Here is a 12,500-nt window from a genome sequence, read left to right as displayed (position 1 = left end):
TTTTTTATCATTCAAATCCCAGATGCATCACACAAACATGCTTGAACCAACTGAATTGAGGGAACACATCAGACTGCATACCCCCTGTCCTTGATGTCCCAGTTCTTTTGGTTCTTTTTGTTGTGATTTGTTGATATGCCCCTTCGCTGCTGCACTGATATTATTAATAGTACTGTATGCTAATGTTTACATAGTCTGTGTAATGTTTATGTGGTGGGTGTCATAGGGTGGGTGCTCTACACTATTATGCACTTTTAATATACTATGCAGTTTGTGATGCTTTAAGGTAATTTTATTGTTATTTTATATGACAGTGACAATAAAGGAATTGAATCTTGAATCTTGAACAGCATTATAAATAAATCTTGATTTTGTGTCAGTCATAATAATATTTAGCAGTTTATCTTCTTAGGTTCTTTTTAAAGACAATGCAGTAAAGTGTATTATATATATCAGCTGTTGTTACTTCCTGTAGGCGCCTACAGGAAGTAACAACAGCTGATATATATAACACGTCACCACCAACACCGGTGACAGTTCTGAGATGGCTTACAGCTAGCAGCCGAAACATGTCAACAAGGTAAACACACTTTACTGCATTGTCTTTAAAAAGAACCTAAGAAGTTAAAGTATATAAGAAGACATAATGAACATCATTGGCTTTAGCAGTTTATGTATCATTTTATTTTTAACCTTTATTTAACCAGGAACGTTTTTTTAAGGGAGTCCTGGCCAAGACAGGAGACAACCACAAGAATTTCTTAGCTAAAAACAGTTACAAATCTACCATTATCTAGCATTAAAGAGAGGATATTATGATTTTTTTCTAGCTTTCTACCATGTTTTAATGTTCCCTCATCAAAAACTTGCCTGTAGAAATTTTGGATGTCATTCATGCATGTTTCTATAATTTAGTAATCTCTCCCAGACCCTATTCAAACCGTTACCCATACTCCCACACAACAACTCTTCATAAATATACAAAAGAAATGAGTTTCATTAGGGAGATACACTCTGATTATATGTGACTATTACTGTGATAGTGCACTGAAGGGGGAGTGACTTATTGCAAATAACAATCTTATCAGTTTTATATGCATTTATGTCTGACTGTAAATCTTTCTGTTGCAGGTTTGAGACTCCACCTCGAAACACCACTGTAACCATGAATGAACTCAAATCAGCGGCAGTTTCCTTTATCAAAGTGTACAATGAACGCTATGAAAAGACGCAGAGCCACTGGACGCAATTTAAAACCAGGAAAAAAGAACTGGAGGACCTCCAGAACTGGGGATCCGCTGCCGTATTTGGAATAATTTTGTATGAAATATTTTTATTCATCCTGTCCTTCATATTATGTTTTCAGGCTTCGATTTCTGCATTTGAGATGTTAGCATGTGCTTTTGCTCTTCCATGCTTGTGTTACTATAACCGTGCTCAGAACAGAAAGTATTGTTGGAGGACAGTGAAAGAATGCATTAAACAGATAAGGGGCACTATTTCTTTGCTGAACCTTGAGTTGGAGGAAGTGAAGCGTGTATGTGAGGAGCTACGTAGATCTTCCTGGTCTGTTCTTGGAGGTACAGAAAGAGTGAACCTCATGAGGCTGGAGCAGAGTGTGCTGGAGATATTTGTCGTCACACAAGGTCTCAGAACGTCCACCTCTGCAGACTCGCTCACACAGGTCTGTGAGGAGTACAGCAAAATCCTCTTCGAACTGGACAAGATCAAGATAAGACTGGGCTGCTACTCTGGAACTTTGTACAGTTAGGAGAATAGAGTTAGAGTTTACTGTTGACCAAAACATATTCTTAACTTTTGATTCATGAGTGTCTACCTTTGGCAGATAAAACAGCTGAACACACTCGTGGCTCGTACTTTTCACAATAGAAATCAATTATTCTACAGAAAGTTCTTCCCAAGTCTGTTGCAGAAGTTCCCATAAATGTGTGGCACTTGTAGGTTGCTTCACTCTTCTGTCCAGTTCATCCCAAACCAGCTCGATGGGGTTTAAGTCTGGACACTGTGCTGCTGGACACTCCATGTTTTCAAGCTTTACCATTTTATTTAATTTTTTTTCCTGAGGTAGTTTTGGCAGAGCTTGGACTTGTGTTTTGTATCTTTTATCTTTTTTAACCTCTGGCTGTTCAGTACTTACCTTTGTGCCATTTCAAGTTATTCATTGGACTTGCACGACTTGAATTGCAATAAATAATTGGAAATATTAGGGTGTTCTAAATAGGGGTGTGCAAAATACTGAAATATCGAAATGTCGTATTGTTTAATGTCACAATACAGTATCGATAAAATAAGTAAAAATGTTAAATTACCATTAGTGAGGGTACGTCTTACATGTATACGTTAAATGCAGGTCGGTGTGCAAATGACAAAAAGAAACGTTTCAAAATTCAGTAGCCAGACATCCACTCACACCTGATTGATACACCTATGAAAATGAAAACATTCTTGAAGACGTGGACACCTGCGGCTTATAGACAGGTGCACTCAATAGTTAGGAAATTATGGTAATACAAATAACAGAAAACATGCAAGAAGACACAGAGGTATTTGCTGCTATATTGAGACTGGGCAATAGCCTGATTGTAGCTAAACATGAGGAACCAAATAGGCTACAAACAGGCTTACAATAGGCCTAAGTGTTCGCTGAATCAGACAGTTGGATGTCCTTTTGAGTCGTCATGAGAAACATGAGAAAACACAGTAAAAGCTTATCTGGTTATTGATAAAGATTTACCTTAGTCGTTTCATGGAGATGCCAATAAGGTCTATTTAAGTCATTCAAAGAACAAAAAACACAGATCTGCTTCATCAGTGAGTTCTTGGTGTTTTTGTCGTGGTATTATCTCATTTGAATAGTTCACCTTCAACAGTAAATCCAAGCTTCAAAGAACCTAGACTACATTTCATTCAGTTTTTAAAAAAAAAATTGTGTTTCAGTCAGAGTTAACACAAAACCCAATGTTAGAAAAGGAAAAGAAGCACTGTGAGAGGGGCAGTGGACGAAGTCATCAAACCCATCAAAGACGCGAGGTTTGGATGGCGTTTACTTTGCCCGTTTTGGAAATGGACAGTGATTATCATACAGTTCATTTGCTTAGCCCTAGTTATGAACCTTGGCAGTGTTAACATGTTTTTAGAAACGTACTCTTCAGAAGCTTCCTGCTTCCTGCTTCTGAAGAGTGCGGACGTTATCCTTGCTTGCTCCTGCTGTTTTCGCTTTTTAATCAGTTTACCTCCTCAAACAACGGATAATGTGTCTATTTTTGATCATGTGTCTATTTTTGATTTCCTTTTAAGTAAATTAATACTTTTAAACATTTTTAAATTTTTTTAACAAATCATCTGATGAGCCAACATGTCGGGGAGAAGAAACCAAGGGAATTCTATCTGTGAGCGCTGTCGGAACTATCAACAAGAAATTTATGAGCTACAAACACGGATATTTGCTTTAGAAACTGAAAAAGGACTTCATCAGACGCTACCAGTGACTTCCAGTGGTGAGCAACCTACAGTTATTTCCAGAGAAGAGGGTGGAAATTCTTTCAAGTTAAACCTGAGTGATACTGTGTCTTTTCCAAAACTTGGCACAGACCAAAATGCTAAGCCAGCGCAGCGAGTGATAAAAGACAATGCTAAAATCGTTATATCACCCACAATAAAGCTAACAAACAGATTTTCACCACTGTCACAGACTGATGTTAACATACAAACGGATAATGTACTGTCATCACAAAACAAGAACAATAAAGTTGGCAAAAGAGTGCAGGCATACTGGGAATCTGTGCCAAACGTCAAGGTCAGAGATACGTTGCTGCTAGGAGACGGGGCTATCAGTGGTGTGAGTCACAGAAAAATCCTAACATGCTGCTACCCGACCTACACTGTTTCTGAGATAACAAAACTCCTGCCAAAAGTTTTGTCAACACACCAAGGGGTTAAACAGCTGATTGTGCATGTGGGTGCAGTGGACATCAGAATGGAACAGAGTGAAGTCTTGAAAAGGGATTTCACAAAATTATTCGAGGAGCTTAATAAAGTGGAGGTTAAGACATTTATCAGTGGACCTCTTCCCAACATAGACCTAAGGAACAGGAACAAATTTACCCGACTGTTTCAGCTGAACACGTGGCTGCTGAATGTGTGCGCGGCCAGAGGATTGCACTACATTGAGAACTTTGATCTTTTTTGGAAACGGAAGGACCTGTTTGAGGGAAATGGCCCACACCTAAGCAGAGGTGGAGTGAGAGTGTTGAAAGAAAACCTCCTCCACGATTTGAGGCACCGGCCTGGACAGGGTCCTGTGCATCCAGTGAGAGAAAAGAGAAATGGGAGAAGCATCCCTGCTGCACCTAACAGAGAACCAGCCAATGAGTCAGCACCATTGACAGCACCACTGCTGCCACAACCACAACCACTTCCCCCTCCCCCAGACAACAACTCAGCAGCATCACCACCTCCCGCTCCCCCAGAGAACAAGTCAGCAGAACCACCTCCCCCTCCCCCAGAGAACAAGTCAGCAGAACCACCTCCCCCAGAGAACAAGTTAGCAGAACCACCTCCCCCTCCCCCAGAGAACAAGTTAGCAGAACCACCTCCCCCTCCCCCAGAGAACAAGTCAGCATCACCACCTTCCCCTCCCCAGAGAATAAGTCAGCAGCACCACCTCCCCCAGAGAATGAGTCAGCTACACCACCACCACCTCCCCCAGCGCCACCAGCACACCCATCACCTCCGCTGCCCACAGACCAGCCTGGAGTCCCCATTGCTACATCTACTCCATCAACGGACTCTTCACTCTCCTTCTCCTCCCCACCTTCACCCATGGCACTGCCCAACCATCTAGAAAGCCTCGTCAGATCGGGAATCAAGATGGTTCCTCTCACACCTAATATAGCACGGTCAAGGGTTCTGACATCAACTATGTTGAACTCTCCCCCATACAAAACTGTGCCTGTTTCACCACCAGAGACTCTCTCAGCTCAACCCTCACCCAAACCTCCCCGTATTCCACCTCCTCGGCCACCTCCTCGGCCCTCACCTGGTCCCTCACCTAGTCACTCACCCAAACTCTCCCCTGCTCGCCCTCCCCCGCCTTTCCCCAGAGCTGTTATCACCAAGAGCTAGGACGCACAGGGCCTCTGCTGTCCCAGGACATACAGTCATGATAAAGGTAATATCAGGATGGGGCCCTGCGATGGAGCTATAGCTCCAGTTACAACACGTAGACGGATTAAAAGAAGGACAGTTAGACTGTCTAATCAGAGAAATTTAGTTCACATTCCCTGTAAGAAGATAACATCCAGTCCTACTGAAACTAAGCAGAAACTTGCTGTGCTCAATGTCAGATCTTTGTGTAATCAATCATTTCTAATTCATGATTTTATTTCTTCTTTTAATTTTGACTTTATGTTTTTAACTGAAACATGGCTTGACAAAAACACAGGTCATGCAGTGCTAGTGGAATCAACCCCTCCCAACTTCAAATTTGAATCTGAAACACGAGCAAATAAAAAGGGTAGAGGAGTGTATGCATTTTTTAGAGATCATTTGGTTACACACAGGTTGTTTGGGGTGTTTTCATCATTTGAGTATGTTTCCTTCAAAATGGAGCTAAAACAATCACCGTCCAGACTCTACATAGTCATATACAAACCTCCTCAGCACTGTCAAAGTTTTATTGATGATTTTACTGAGATGCTTTCAGTTGTTTGCACAGACTTTGATGGTTTAGTCATTACAGGTGATTTTAATGTACATGTGGATAATGTGTGTGACAAAAATGCCAAAGAGCTTAGTGTTGTCCTTGAAACTTTTGGTCTGACTCAGCATGTCAGTGAGCCCACTCACAACAGAGGGCACACTCTGGACCTGCTCATTACAAAGGATGTAAATATTTCAAATGTCAATGTGGTTGATGTTGCTCTGTCTGATAATTTCTGTGTCTTCTTTGACCTGTCTGTTATTCCCAAACCACCGGCTGCTCCTACAGTTGTTCGAAGGAGACACATAAATGATAACACAGGTGCACTGTTCATGGAAATGATACATTTTGAAATTGCCTCATGTTCTAATGTTGATGATGTGTTGAACTCTGTGACTTTGAGTGTTTTGAATGTTCTGGATGCCATCGCTCCCGATAAAGGTTAAAATGGTTAAAGATAGGCAAAAAGCTCCGTGGAGGAATGATGACTCAGTCAGGGCACAGAAAAGGGAGTGACGGAAGGCTGAGCGGAAATGGCGCAAGTCAAACCTCCAGGTTCATTATGAGATTTACAGAGGAACAATGCATATGTACAACTACACACTTTGAGTAAAACAAGAGAGAAGTATTTTCGGACATTATTGGTAATTGCAGTAACAACTCTCGTGTCCTGTTTGCAACAGTGAACAGATTAACAAACCCTCCAGCTCCACTGCCACTAGAACTAATTTCCACATCTAAATGTAATGAGTTTGCAGTTTTCTTTAATGACAAAGTTCAGGGCATCACAAATGCCATCAATTCCACAACACAAATAACAAGCTGCAGCCACAGAGACACTTAGAGCTGAATCACTTTGCACCTGTAACTGACAAAACTGTTTTAGAGATCGTTACCAGTCTGAGTTCATCTACCTGCTGCCTGGACATGTTACCCACTAGATTTCTAAAGTCCGTCCTCAACAGTTTACTTTCACCACTCACTCACATAGTTAACATGTCACTTCAATCTGGAACATTCCCAAATGCGTTGAAAACTGCGGTCATTAAGCCTCTCCTAAAGAAGAGCAGTCTTGATGCCACAGTACTGAACAATTTCCAACCCATCTCAAATCTGCCGTTTTTTGGCAAAGTCCTTGAAAAAGCTGTTTACCAACAGCTTACGAACTTTCTCCAAATGAACAACTCCTTTGATGTTTTCCAGTCAGGTTTTAGAGCCCACCACAGCACTGAGACTGCTCTTATCAAGGTGACAAATGACATCCGCCTGAACACTGATGCAGGCAAAGTCTCAGTCTTGATCCTGTTAGATCTGAGTGCTGCTTTTGACACTGTCGATCATGGGATCCTCTTACAGAGACTAGAGGACTGGGTGGGCATCTCTGGTTCTGTACTAAACTGGTTCAAGTCCTATCTAGAAGACAGGAAGTATTTTGTTGAAATTGGAAACTGTGTCTCAGATGACATGGCCCTGACCTGTGGGGTGCCTCAGGGGTCAATCCTGGGCCCCCTGTTCAATCTCTACATGCTGCCATTAGGCCAGTTAATAAGCAGCAATAATGTGTCCTACCACAATTATGCAGATGACACTCAGATCTACGTCTCTCTGGCAGCAGGAGACTATGGACCAGTGGACTCACTTGGTCACTGCATCCAACAGATCAGTGTGTGGATGCAAAACAACTTTCTCCAGCTAAACTCTGACAAGACTGAAGTCATAGTGTTTGGTCCACAGAAACAAAGGGACAGTGTCAGCATCACCTCCAGTCTCTCTCTCAAAACCTTCAAATCAGGCAAGAAATCTAGGGGTAATAATGGACTCAGACTTGAACTTTAACAGCCACATCAAATCAATAACATCTGCAGCCTTTTACCATCTAAAAAACATAGCAAAAATCAAAGGTTTACTGTCTAAAGTAGACTTGGAGAAACTTATCCATGCGTTTGTCTCCAGTAGGTTAGATACTGTAATGTTCTGCTCACTGGTCTCTCCAAACGAGCTGTGAGACACTGCAGAACATCCAGAACGCTGCAGCTCGAGTCCTTACTCGAACTAGGAAGTACGAGCACATAAGTCCTGTGCTCAGGTCTCTGCACTGGCTTCCTGTGCCTCAGAGAATAGACTTTAAAGCAGCTCTGCTTGTGTACAAGTCTCTCCATGGCCGAGCACCAAAGTACATCTGTGACATGTTAGTGTCATATGAACCATCTCACACTCTGAGGACCTCAGGGACCGGCCTCCTGCTGGTGCCCAGAGTCAGAACTAAACAAGGGGAGTCAGCGTTTCAGGTTCATGCAGCTAAAACCTGGAACAGTCTTCCTGAGACAGACTCTTCTGTGACGCTGTTTAAATCCAGGCTCAAAACATTTGTTTAACTGTGCATATAACTGAAAGGTTTTCATTCCGCACTCTTCTCTCCAATTTATGTCTCTATTTTTTAATTTTAATCTTCATGATTATTTATGTTTTGATTTGTTTTTATTATGATTTTAATGTATTTCTTATTCTGTAAAGCATTTTGAATTACTTTGTGTACGAATTGTGCTATACAAATAAACTTGCCTTGCCTTGCCTTGCCTAGAAGGTGGAGTCCAACAGCTGCACTTCAGATAATCAAACACAATAAAGGGCAAAGTCACAGATAGTGTGGACTGAATCTCAACGCAGGAGGACTGCACCTGTAGGTATATTTATTCTGTATTTTATTGCTCATAACTACTTATACAGATTTTGGGTTTGGTGTATATTTCAAACTATGTCAGCAAGAACTAGACAACAGAAAATGTGTGTATTGATATAGTTATTTTTAATGGATTATGGAAGGACCTCAATCTGAAATGTCCACAGTAAATGAAGAAAAATCTTGAAACTACAAGTAAATAGAGATGAAATGTTGTCAATCAGGTTTGATGTGACCATTAATATCAGCAGGACAGCTGCACAGTGGTTAGAGAAGGTCCAGGGTTTGATTCTGGGGCTGTGGGGGGTCTTTCTGGGACCTTTTGTCATGTTCCTGTGTGACAAAAAGAATCATGAATTCAAAGCACAGAATATTACATTATAAAAACAATTGTCTCTTAGTCACTGCACTAAAAGAGACACTAAAGATTCAAATTTGGATTCTTTTTGACAAGATCATACAGCATAAGGCAAAAAGCTATAAGAGCAGGGTGAGTAGGCTCTGTTTTCATTTTAAGATTTTGTGCAGATATGTTCTGTGTGCTTTTACTAATGCTTATTTTATTTATTTATTCAACAACAACAGGTGGCAGTATCCCCATAAATTCATCACTGACTGACCTAGATGATGACAACAAGCTCTGGTCTAAGGGGAAAAAAGCTGAAAGATCAAGAAATGGGCCAATCTTCTCCTAAATCAGAATCCCAGCCCCTGGTGAACACTCTCAGTGAAAATGCAGAGGCTTTCATTCGACACTTTGATTCATGCTACAAAAACATACAACAATGTCTGCATGTTTGTCAGCTGTGGTCCAAAAGGTTGGAGCGGTTACGTTGTTATATTGTAGGTTATATAAATGGAGTACTTTCACTTTTTATTTTTTCTATAATTGCTGCTATAATTGCAATTCAACTCAGGGTCGCATTGCCAGTACAGTTTGGTCTCCTTGCTCTTCCAGTCATGATTGTAATTTATTTCATTAGAATTCCATACAAATCAGGTGTAAATGAGGTCAACTCAAAAATTCGAGAGTTCAGGAAGTCTGTTTTCTGTCTGATCATTGAACTGGGTAAACTGAAGCAGCGCTGTGAGGACCTGACACTGAGTTTGGAACTGGGGGTTGAAAAGGACAATCTGAAGAGGCTGAAGGAGAGCATTGATGAGCTGCTTGATCAGATGGAGAACCTCACGGAGACAGTGACACTACAAACAATGGACGAAGTGCAGAAGGAGTACGTCAACATCTTCAACCAACTGGACAAGATGAAGGTTCGTCTGAGTTTCTACAGTGATCCGAGCAACAAATTACATCCTGAGCAGTTTTAAATTGTTATTCTCACAAATGTATATTTCTGTGCATTGTCTTAGTTAAAGAGCATTGATATTGGGTTGGGTAATGCAATGAGAACAATGTTTGATAATTAACATGGTTTGGCAGATTTACTTTTAACTTTTGTAGGTTTTTTGTTTTTCAGACATTGATATTATATAGGATCATGGGATGTATTTTAGTCAATAAAAACTTTGCTCAACTCTGTTGGCTGTTTAATTGTTCTGAATGTGGAGGAACAGCGACTCCAATCTGAGCTCTGCCTGCGTAACTGAGTGCACTCCACTGAAAATGCACTTTAGCACAAAAAAATCTATATTGTTCCTTCAAAGTCTGAACTCCTGTCCAAACCACATACTTTTACTTACAAAAACGTGGCTGTAGATGAAAATGCTCCATGCTGATCAACGACAATTTGAAACCAGTGAATGTAGTAGTTAGGCTAAAATTACATTCATTTCACAGCCCTACTGCCACTCCCTTTGATGTAAGTCTAATAAACTGTCCTTTTGAATTCGAGATTGTCCAAAGCTGTTTTTCCTATAGCATTATAATGGGAATTTTCTGGTCAAATAAAAGTGCCCAGATGTGCCATAGTACTTTTGATCCCCGTCAACCTGAAAAACTGTTGGGTAAATAACTTGTGACTGTAATGTTATGTGAGAGGGACACACCAGCTTGTTGTAGTTCCAACAGAGCCAGCTCTTTCTAGTCAGATTGTGTTAAAATAAAGATCAGATTCTAATCTAACAAAGTCCCAGACAGAGCAGATCCTACAGTTAGTATCCCACCTACTTTATTTTCATGTTAGTAATGGAGATTGATCACTATTCGGTTAGTTGCTTAGTCAGCCCTAGTTATAAACCTTGGCAGTGTTAACGTGTTTACTTGTAGGAGGAGTTAAACAGCTGCAAAGATCACATAAAATATGATGCAATGTCACACCTCTCTTGAGATATTGTGGACTGAACCTCAACCCAAGAGGACTGCAACTGTAGGTACATTTATTTTAAATTTTATTACTCATTACACTACTTGGATTTGTTGTATATATCAAACTATGTCAGTAAGAACTAGACAGAAAATGTGTGTATTGATGTAGTTATCTTTTATAGATTATGGAAGGACTTCAATCTATAATGTCTCAATGAAGAAAAAACTTCAAACTAAACTAAAATAGCAATGAAATGTAGTTAACCAGGACCAGAAGATTTGATACTGACCTTCAATGTTGGCAGCACAGTGGCACAGTGGTTAGATCTTTTCAGCATAGCAAGAAAGTTCAGGGTTTGATTCTGGGGCTGTACGGGGTCTTTCTGGGGCCGTTTGTCATGCTCCTGTCTGATAAAAAGAATCTCTAATTCTAAGGACAAAATGTTACATTATAAAAACAACTGTATCTCACCACACTAAAAGAGACATTAAAGTAGAAAGTAGGTTCGTTTTGACAATTATTTCCAGATCATTCACCATAAGACAAAAAGCTATAAGAGTAGGCTGAGTAGGTTGTGTCAACATTTTGGTTTTAAGATTTTGTCTAGATATGTTCTGTGTGCTTTTACTAATGCTTATTTTATGTATTTATTCAACTATTTATGGCTTCCAGATCACCACTTGGAACTGAACCAACAGGTCGCTGTATACCCATAAATTCATCACCGACTGACCAGTAGATGATGACAACAAGCTCTGGTTTTATGAAAAAAAAGCTGAGAGATCAAGAAATGGCCCGATGTTCTTCTAAATCAGAATCCCAGCCCCTGGTGAACGCTCTCAGTATAAATGCAGAGACTTTCAATCAACACTTTGACTCATGCTACAAAAACCTAGAATTTAATTTGCACAATTGTCAGCACCGGTCCCAAATAGTTGTGGCTTCTTATTGTTTACTAACAGGTTTTATATTTGGAGGAGTTTTTGTTTTTATTTTTATCTGGCATGCTGTATCTATGCTTGTTCAGAAAAAATCCACAGAATTGCTATTACTAATAGGTTTAGTACTTGTGATAGCCATTGCCCTGATTATTGTAATCATACAAGGGTATAAATCACTTATCGATGATGTTAACTCAGAAATTCAAGCTTTTAGGAAGTCTATTTTCTGGCTGGTCATTGAACTGGGCAAACTGAAGCAGCGCTGTGAGGACCTGAGTGGGAGTTTGAAACTGGGGGTTGAAAAGGATAATCTGAAGAGACTGGAGGAGAGCATTGATGAACTGCTCTGTAAGATGGAGGCCCTCCCGGAGACAGTGACACGACAAACAATGAACGAAGTGCAGAAGGAGTACGTCAACATCTTCAACCTACTGGACAAGATGAAGGTTCGTCTGAGTTTCTACAGTGATCCGAGCAACAAATTACATCCTGAGCAGTTTTAATCTTTCTGCGCATTGTCTCAGTTAAAGAGCATTGATATTGGGTTGGGTAATGCAATGAGAACAATGTTTGATAATTAACATGGTTTGGCAGATTTACTTTTGACTTTTGTAGGTTTTTTGTTTTTCAGACATTGATATTATATAGGATCATGGGATGTATTTTAGTCAATAAAAACTTTGCTTAACTCATGTGGCTGTTTAATTGTTCTGAATGTGGAGGAACAGCGGCTCCAATCTGAGCTTTGCCTGTGTAACTGAGTGCACTCCACTGAAAATGCACTTTAGCACAAAAAAATCTATATTGTTCCTTCAAAGTCTGAACTCTGGTCCAATCCACATACTTTTACTAACATAATATGGCTGTAGATGAAAATGCTCCATGCTGATCAA

At 40.3% G+C, this 12,500-nt stretch overlaps 1 protein-coding gene across 1 annotated transcript; it reads left to right on the top strand.

Annotated features, from left to right (window-relative positions):
- Window positions 1–552: 552 nt before the first annotated feature.
- On the top strand, window positions 553–2,531 carry LOC129411351 (uncharacterized). Its single transcript, XM_055162012.1, has 2 exons — window positions 553–580; window positions 1,132–2,531. Exons 1-2 carry the CDS (start codon window positions 570–572, stop codon window positions 1,769–1,771), a joined length of 651 nt encoding a protein of 216 aa, XP_055017987.1. The 5' UTR covers window positions 553–569; the 3' UTR covers window positions 1,772–2,531.
- The last annotated feature ends 9,969 nt before the right edge of the window (window positions 2,532–12,500 follow it).

The sequence above is a fragment of the Boleophthalmus pectinirostris genome, unplaced genomic scaffold (assembly GCF_026225935.1).
Source record: "Boleophthalmus pectinirostris isolate CB_2022bp ecotype Guang Dong unplaced genomic scaffold, ASM2622593v1 HiC_scaffold_4, whole genome shotgun sequence".
Classification (NCBI taxonomy): domain Eukaryota; kingdom Metazoa; phylum Chordata; class Actinopteri; order Gobiiformes; family Gobiidae; genus Boleophthalmus; species Boleophthalmus pectinirostris.
Note: the sequence above shows the minus strand (reverse complement) of the source record. Positions and strands in the feature narration are given on the sequence as shown.